Genomic DNA, 8,931 nt, shown 5'->3' with positions numbered 1-8,931 from the left:
AGGTTAATCAAATCTAGTAGGTAAGATTTAAATTTTTCTAAGACGTAATAGATCGTTAGCTATCAGTAGTTTAAAAAATACTTTTAGCCATCATGACCTGCAGCTTAAGATTACCTGCAGTTTCCACTATTGTCAACAGAGGACGCTCTTATGATCATTTTCTTTATTTTTCTCCTTTTTTGTCCTTCTAAAATATCCTGACTTTAAAATTATTCACCAACGTCATCAAGGAAGCGTTGTTCTATTCATTTAGGTCCCTTTTTTACTGGGAAAATCTGATAAATGGGATAAATAAGAAAATAATGATAAATAGTGATGTGTTCGAATCGGATGCTAGCTTTACCATAGCTCGAATCGGCTGCTGGAATCGGCTGCTGGAATCGGCTGCCGAAACGGCTGCTAACTTCAAGGTGGTCCAAAGTCTTTGTAGGAACGAGGTCGAACTGTGCTGTCATGGCGTTCTTGGTCAGCGGCAGCCATGTTGATGATGATGATAACGTAGCTGTACCTCACTACAGAGGGAACATCGCTCTTGATCATCCACATAATGTAGCCGTATAATAGTCTGCCGTATAATAGTTTGTAAGTAGATCTATCGGGGGCAAGGACAAAGTATTAAGGGCTAAACAGTGATTAGCTGTCCCCCAATTGATCTGCAATAGCCGCATAAGTGAGATACTACTAATCGCTATTTTCCACGGCCGGGAAGCATATCATGCACTGTTCACTGTTATAGTAGTCATATTGATGTTTTGTTTCTTAACAGACACCTAATCAGATCTTGTTCTAGCTTACAAAACGCCGGAGCTTAAGCTGAGTGCAACCTTGTTTAGTTTACCGTGGCTCCAAAACTCACTCCCTAAAAATGAGTTGAGTTGTTGAGTTGGATCGCTGAGTACGGGAGCCGCGGAAATCTGACTAGGATCCGGATGGTAGAGCATAGAGGTGACTACAAATAAAGCAACCTGGCTAAAATTGCGTTTCTAGCGGCCAGCCTTACAGTTGCCACCACCCGATAGCCAGTGAGAGATTGTGTAAACACAGCAGGCTAACTTCAACTTGAGGAATTCGCTCCTATTAAAAAAAAGGAAACTAAAAAGTTGCCAACTTGGCCAAAAGCAATAGTCAGCTCGTGAGGTACTGACTGACACACACTTACTCTTGGAATCAGGATTAAGTTGTTACAATTATGTCTTTATGATAAATTTGTTTATACCGTAAATGTCCCTACTTTTTCATAGATTTCATATCAACGATTGTTGATTAATTACTCTGTTCACAAGCGCCATCTAGCGATGTGTAATTTTTTTCTCCCAGGGAACTATTTAAAAATGTCCACCAGCCAGTAACGAAATCAAATTCTAAGGAAGAAATGTACGAATGAATGATCACATGAATGGATGAAAACATGAGACATTGAATGGATCAATGGTCCTTTTAATTCGACACAGTCGGCCCAGCCGTCCACAAAGATAAATCACAAATCTCCAATATGCAGCAAAAGAACTACAGTTCATCATTCCTTTTTTCGTTGCTCTTTTGTCCCTCGTGCTTCAGTAAGGAGTCGACCAGTTCCCTGGCCTTGTGGTGGGACAGCTCTTCGTATTGTTTGTCCAGCGTGTACCACATGGCGAGCACACACCGCCTGCCCTTCAGCACGGCCTGCACGCCGTGAGGGTTCTCCGGGCCGGAAGAAAACGCTACTAGCCTGCCACACTTGGGCTGCACAGTAGCCTGGATGGGTTACAAAGGAAATAATTCATGTTCTACCCTGAATAGTTTCATCATGTCACCTAATGCAGAGACTCTTAGGTTGATGACCGCTTTTGTATAACCAGTGACACACATATTGCTCCGCTAGAATGTAAACCAGTCAGAATTGCCCTGAGGAAGGTGACAGACGGTCACCCAACCTTACCTTAGACCTTAGGTCTTCCCGTGCCGTAAGGCACATAAGGCAGCAAGCTTCCATCGTCCTCTGTCGTTTGCAGCCATTTCTGCCTGTACCCAAGGGATGCCAGCTCTTTTCAGATCCTCAGTGAAAGTCCTTCTCCATGTATTTTTGGGTCTGCCTCTTTTCCGTTTTCCACCTGTAGGAATCCAAGTCATGGCTGTCTTGGAATACCTATGGTTCGGTAGGCGCAGGATGTGCCCTGCCAGCTGCATCCTCTTCCCTGTGATGATTTTACTTAAGGGTTGGGAGTTGGCCCTTCTGAGTATTTCCTCGTTGGTGATGTGCTCTTGCCATCTCACTTTTAGGATCTTCCTCAAGTTCCTCTGGTGGAACACATCTAACTTCTTGTTCAGTCTAGCTGAAGACTTCCATGTCTCACTGGCATATACTGCTGTGGGCAGGACTATGCTGTTGTACAGGCGGAGCTTTGTATCCAGATCGATGGTGCTGGTTGACCAAACCTTGCGCATCCTCCGGAATACCGCAGCCGCCTTTCCGATTCTGCAGTTGATATCCGGCTCTACGTCACCACTGTTGCTGACCACGCTGCCAAGGTAGGTGAACTGGTCCACTATCTCAACCTGGTTGTTGTTGACGCTGATGTTCAGTGGTGGATGGTTGATGTTATGTACCACTTCCATTGCCTTGGTTTTCTCTGTGCTCACCCGCAGTCCAACCTTCCCAGAGAACTGTTCCAGTTTTGTTGTCAGGTTTTGTAAGTCCTGGTTGGTCTCAGACAGTAGGGCTAGGTCATCTGCAAAGTCAAGGTCTGCTAGTCTCTCCTCTCCGTTCCATCTCACCCCCTCTCTACCATCTTCTGTAGTCTTCTTCAAGACAAAGTCGATGGTCAGCAGAAACAGGAACGGGGAAAGGATGCATCCTTGCCTGACGCCCGTGACAATGTCAAAGAAATCTGTTGTTCCTCCCTCTGTCCTGACACAACATCTTGAGTTTGCGTAAAGGCTCTTAAATATATTAACGAACTGTTTTGGTATACCATATGAACGAGCAATATTCCAGAGAGATGTTCTATGAATACTGTCAAATGCCTTTTTAAAGTCTATGAAGTTCAGCACTAGTGGTGTTTGGTATTCAAGACATTGTTCAACAATGTTACGGAGTGTGAAGATTTGTTCTGTGCACGAGCGGTTACTGCGAAACCCCGCTTGCTCCTCTCGCAGTTTGCAATCCACAGCTTTCTTCAACCTTCTCAGAAGCACCGCACAGAACACTTTTCCCGGGATTGACAGAAGAGTGATGCCCCGCCAGTTGTTGCAGTCCGAGAGGTTCCCTTTCTTGGGGAGTTTTACTATGACACCATCTTGCCAATCCCTGGGGACCTGCTCATCCTGCCAGCAACGGTTCATCAGCCTGTTTAGCATCTCCACTGTGCTCTCCCCACCGTGCTTGAGCATCTCTGCCGAGATCTCATCCAGTCCTGCTGCCTTGTTGTTCTTCATACCTTTAAGGGCTTGAAAAGTCTCATCCATACTGATCATTTCTTCACAAACATCCAGATCCTCTGCTGGTTCTTCTGCCTGGAAGTCAAACAGGGTGTCTGGGTTTGGCTGGTTTAGAGTTTCCTGGAAGTGCTCCATCCATCTCATGTCCTGTTCTTCTGTAGTTAGGAGAGTTTTCCCGCACTTGTCCTTGATAGGGGCACTTGAGCTGTTCCAACTACCACTGACTTCCCTCACCAAGCGGTACAGGGTCCTAGCATCGTTTTTCTGAGCTGCTTCCTCCGCCTCAGCACCTTTCTTTTCCAGCCACTGCCTTTTATCTGCGCGACAACTCTTCTTTACTTGACGGTCCAAGTCACGGTACAGGTGTTTTGTCGTTTCCTTCTCTTCTTCAGACCTAGCTCTGTCTCTTTCCCCCTTCATCTTTTTTCTTTTATCAATCAGGTCCCAGGTATGGTCCTTGATCCACTGCTCTTTCCTTGAGCCACGTCTTCTCCCTATGGTTTCCTCCGCGCTTTTCGTGACCGTTTCTTTAAAGAGTGACCACTGGGTTTCCACGTCTTGTCCCATATCTTGTAGCAACTGGAATCTATTCTGTAGTTTTAGTTGATACTTTTCACTGACCATGGGATCTTTAAACTTGTCAGTCGCGAAGGGTTTCATCTTCTTCTTTACTGTTAGCTTCTTCAGTCGCAGCTTCATCGGTCACCCAAACGTCGGTGAAAATAAAGTTGTGAATGTGTAAAAAGAGTCTCTTCATTCAAAAATTGTTCTTGCTCTCTAATATAGAGTACAGCACTCAAGGCGTGCAAAGTATGTGCATATCTATTGGGACGCACAATACATGTACACACAAGGCGAAATCAAGGTCCTCGTAGACTAGACGGACGAACGACACATTCCTAACCTAGTTGTATATTGAATATATCTTTAACGTAGTATCTTTAATGGATTGAAGAGTTGAATTCATGACTAAAAATCTTAAATTCAAAGAAATGAAAAATGTAACAGAAACGTTTCTGTATTAAATGTAAGGTATGTGAACTAGTCATTGTTTTTGTCTTTTGACAAGAACTTCTTCATTGTACGACATTTCGAGTGTCCGTAAAAAGTACAATTTCTCAGTGTATTGGCTAAATGCAGTGTTCTGTTATTCGTGTATGGATTACCTGCGCAGTATGACTGCCGCTGTGCGCAAAGAAGAACTGGCCTCCTGTGAAGTCGTCATTCAGAAACATGATAGAACTGAAAATTGAACACATGCACAAGTCAATCATGATCGTCTATCAGGCATGTTTTATCAGATGTGGCTGGGTCCTATGAAGAAAATTACACAAAAAATCCGATTTTAGGTGGCCATAATTTTGCGTTGAATCATGATATCGAAAATCAATCGATATTTTTGTGATCCTCTTAGCAGGTTCTACTAGCCTGTAGATTTTCATTGAAAAATATATATGTTTGATTGTTTGACCCTCCCCCTTGTTTAAGACATTAAAAAATCACAAGGAGAATTTGCCACCCCGGAGGTACCGATTTTTGCTCTGGCCCATGTACGATTAAGAATAGCTATGGAAATCACATGCGTAGATCGAAAGATAAAAGAATAAAAACAAACCTGTAGTGTCTCTGGTTTAATTCAGTCTGGTACCTACAAGACCAGTCTAGGTAGTTTAGCCGACAGTTGTCTACATGTACTTTGTGGCTCGGGTCCGTCCGAAGCATTTCTCCTGCAGAAACTGTCAACATATTTGCAACAGAACTGGAAAATGAGGATGTGTGATTGGTTCGTTTAGGTCAGGTGACTAAAATAGACAGCTGTGTGGTTGAGCTAGCTAGTTGATGAAGGTTAGGCATCCAGGTAACAATGAGATAATCCAAATAGCAACTGGATATGGTTTCAGACGTTTCAGGTAGCATCCACTAAGTTTCGTCAGTGAGTACTCAAGCAACAGGAGCGGATTGACTCATTTGCATTAACCTTTTCGTGAATTGATTTAAGTACGCAAGGGTGTTCGCTGTAATTTTTTTCGATGCGGCACATACTGTAATTGAAACATGTTCGCGGTGAAGCTGCCACCGCGAAAACCGCGAACATGAAACCACCGCAAACATTTCTGCAGTTTATCTTACATTTGTCTCCACACCTTTACTATATTCAAATCCATAATTAGGGTACAAAACCTGCTCTGCAACAGATCTGCTCAGTGTCACCGGCGGAAAGTATAAGATGCTGCCTGAAACGTCTGGCCGTTTCCAACATCATATATAGTTGCTTGAGTAGCTGCTATTTGGTGAAAATGATACTAGTTTTAAGTTTATACTGACATACCAGTCACTGCCGTCCTGCACACGAGATGCGTGTACTCAAAGAACAGTTCCTGCTTCAGGCCGAAGTAGTCGTGCACGAACCGACGCCCCTTTTCGCTCAGTGTAAGGAATGTCTCGACATGGCCAACAGAAACTACACCTTGCTGCGCTAGCTGGAAATCACAGTGCTAAACATTAACATCCTGTCACTTTTGACCAATTGCTGACGTCACGGCCCTGTGAGGTCACGTGCTCTAAGTGACTGGTCATTCAAATCTGATAAAGCCTGCAGTAGGGCAGCCGACAAGTCAATGATGCATCATGTAGGGGCATCTTCTCTTGGAAGTTTTAAAGAACGCTTGCAGATAGATGTGCAAAAGCTAGATGTGACGGGTCGTTCGGTGTAATATAACCAGCTGCTGCCGTGCCGCGCGCCTGCGAAGCTGGTGTGTTACGCCGAACGACGGTTATACCGGCTATATAGATACAGATACAGATACAGATACAGATGCTTCTTTGTTCCATCTGAACGTAGTTTAGCTGTTTACTATAAGAAATGTTCATGAAGGACGTCTACGAGCTCCCTTCTTTTCATGGGCTCTTGCTTTACTAGATTTTAAACATATTGCTGGAAAACAAATTCAAAGTCAGCGTTTATCCTGTTCGGCTTTGCTTTGAACTATTTCTGTGGCGCCAGAACATATCTATTTGTACCCACCTTTGCAGCTTGTATAACTTCCAGCCCTTCAAACATCTCGTGGTTTGTGTAAGTAAAGGGTCCACCGTTCCCGGGCATGACCCCAACCTTAAATACACACACGAGAGTTTGTTACCTCCATGAAATATCGTGTGTGTGTGTGTGTGTGTGTGTGTGTGTGTGTGTGTGTGTGTGAAGAAGAATATAACTCAAGAACCGCTGGAAGGACTACTGGTTTGATACTTGTGGTATGGTGTGGCAAATCATGATTAAATTTTGGGCCCTATAGCGGCTTCCCTTGGTACTACAGCAGAACGTCCGGTTTCGATATCTCGTTTATATATCTGTTTGTGTGGCATACCTGTTAGACCTTGGCTACCGGGTATTTCACACTATTACCGGGAAATAGATATTGATTTTCTAGAGGTTGGGACCGACCAACATACATCATCATCATCGTCGCGGGCTACTTGCCGGACCAGGTCCACTCTCTCCTTCCAAACGTCTCTGTCCCCCATAGCATTCTCTAAGTCCTTAACCCGCAACCCCACATCACGAGCAAGCTGGTCTATGTATGTTAGTCGAGGTCGCCCAGCATGTGCATAAAATTGTGTGTTGGCTTCCACAGAATGAGTTCACTAGCAAGCTCAGCTTTGTTCCTAAAACAATGACCGTCCAAACTGACCCTATTATGTTTCATGCAGACACAGACGTTGGCAACAGTCACAACTTGAAAGTACTGCATTGGGCTCACCTGAGCCAAGTCGAGCATCATGTCACACTCCCCCTGTGTAGCCATTCCTTCCGCAAGTACTCGCTTTTCCCCCTTCAGATCCTCCGGTCCCATAGCAACCGTGACACCTGGCATGTCGCCACTATGTGACTGAGCTGGAAAGGAGTCCAACGTAGTTTAATATCTTAAGACTTGACGACTATCATAATGTAACAATTGGTGAATACGTAAAAGGCCACAGCAAGTAAATTGTAAGGATGACATCCTCTATAAACTCCAAATTTAATGCGAGAGTGCGAAACAAAAGGGTTACAATACAAAAAGTTCAAAATAGACACCATAACCGTTGTAACAACAACTGTAGTGACAAAATATTGTATCTCTACAAGCCAATAAGTCTTTTATTCCTGTAATAAGGAGGTGCACTTGCGTTGTAGACTAGGATCACCTACCAAGTTGGAAACTACACTCAAGATAAACTACATTTAGTTTCACTTCTACAGCGACAGCCATGGCTACTTCACTAGTGTCACTTCTACAAGTCCAATTACGATTACCACAGGACATATTTTCCCATTTTAGTATTTTGTTGTCATGTACTGTTGGCAATCTATTGAGGGAGAAATTTTTTTTTCAAACTCAGGCTAAAATTAATAAGTGCGCTGTTGTGATCCATAAAATCTACTTGCAGTGACCTTATTAGAAAATACACACCATGATCAGATCCACATTATTGAATTAGAGCTTCACTAGTCTTAGCTTACTTTTTTAGTAACTAGCTATAGGATTTTGAGGTTCATTTCGTATTTCTATTTTGTAGCTTGTAGTTGACCGTAAGAAAGTCGTTGTATTTTTGTCATGACAAGAAAGCTTCTTCTTGACCATAAAACAACTGGAAATGCACTTATAACTTGTCCAGCTTGTGTTCACGACGGTTTGAAATGTCTTGACAATTATATTTTATTTCCAAATGTCCATTCAACGATAGAGAAAGAATCTCTCTGTTTAGAGAAGCCACAAAAACTTATCCCAACTTCCCCCCATTGACAGACGAACAGAAAGCCACTTTTCTCTTGAAATCGCAGAACCCACAAATTTTAGAAAAGGTGGGGCTTTTCGTCTCCCTCTGCTTCCAAAAAAGAAGTCAAACCCAACCTGTTTAGAAAAACAAACACTAGTATTACAGTAGAATATTGTTTGTAACTGTTCATTGCCACTTGTATATTTACTATGTTTAAACTATGTAATTGCAATTAGCCCTCGGGCACGAACTTGCAAATAAACTTCATTATTATTATAAGAAATGGTCTCATTTTTACCTGTATTTGCAGAAGAGGCCCGCCACGCAGCTACGGAGGCCATCACCAGACAAAAGGAACTCTTCATTATCTGTATTTAAGACACAACGTAAATCAACATCGCAGTTCAATCTTCAAAGAAAAGTCTTCTGTTTATGTCCCGGTCAGTAGCTTGACCTGATAGAATGTTAACATAACCCCGGATGTCGAAATATTTATGAGCAGGGTAAACGTCATACCCAATAATTCACATGTCTCCTTCCACCAACTAAAACTAGTACCGAACAGGGTAAAGTTTGACCAACACGGAAAATTTTAGATCCAACATGTTCAGCCCAGTCGAAAGACGTTCCACCAAATTTTCATGGGCCAAACACTCAGTGTCATAGGATGATGTGGCAGAGTCTACCACATCATCCCATGACAACGTTAACTGTACTGCCCAGTTAGTAGGTCTGTTCTCCGATGGTAAAAATAAT

The 8,931-nt window shown here is 43.1% G+C and overlaps 1 protein-coding gene across 1 annotated transcript; it reads right to left on the bottom strand.

Annotated features, from left to right (window-relative positions):
• Positions 1 to 1,506: 1,506 nt before the first annotated feature.
• Positions 1,507 to 8,527, bottom strand: LOC118430077. Its single transcript, XM_035840785.1, has 8 exons — positions 8,474 to 8,527; positions 7,176 to 7,309; positions 6,443 to 6,529; positions 5,747 to 5,897; positions 5,033 to 5,153; positions 4,584 to 4,659; positions 2,008 to 4,110; positions 1,507 to 1,734 (listed from the first exon to the last, which is right to left on the bottom strand). The coding sequence occupies exons 1-8, from the start codon at positions 8,514 to 8,516 to the stop codon at positions 1,507 to 1,509; spliced, it is 2,943 nt and encodes a 980-aa protein (XP_035696678.1). The 5' UTR covers positions 8,517 to 8,527.
• Between the last annotated feature and the right edge of the window lie 404 nt (positions 8,528 to 8,931).

Source organism: Branchiostoma floridae, chromosome 14, assembly GCF_000003815.2.
Source record: "Branchiostoma floridae strain S238N-H82 chromosome 14, Bfl_VNyyK, whole genome shotgun sequence".
NCBI lineage: Eukaryota > Metazoa > Chordata > Leptocardii > Amphioxiformes > Branchiostomatidae > Branchiostoma > Branchiostoma floridae.
The sequence above is the reverse complement of the archived record's forward strand: the minus strand, read 5'-3'. Positions and strand labels throughout refer to the sequence as shown.

Coding starts and splice junctions, on each gene's coding strand:
- LOC118430077 (XM_035840785.1), bottom strand. CDS start 8,516: ATGGCCTCCGTAGCTGCGTGGCGGGCCTCTTCTGCAAATACAG. Junction 7,310..8,473: donor GGCCTCTTCTGCAAATACAG/GTAAAAATGAGA, acceptor ACTCCTTTCCAG/CTCAGTCACATAGTGGCGAC. Junction 5,898..6,442: donor AAGTTATACAAGCTGCAAAG/GTGGGTACAAAT, acceptor TGTGATTTCCAG/CTAGCGCAGCAAGGTGTAGT.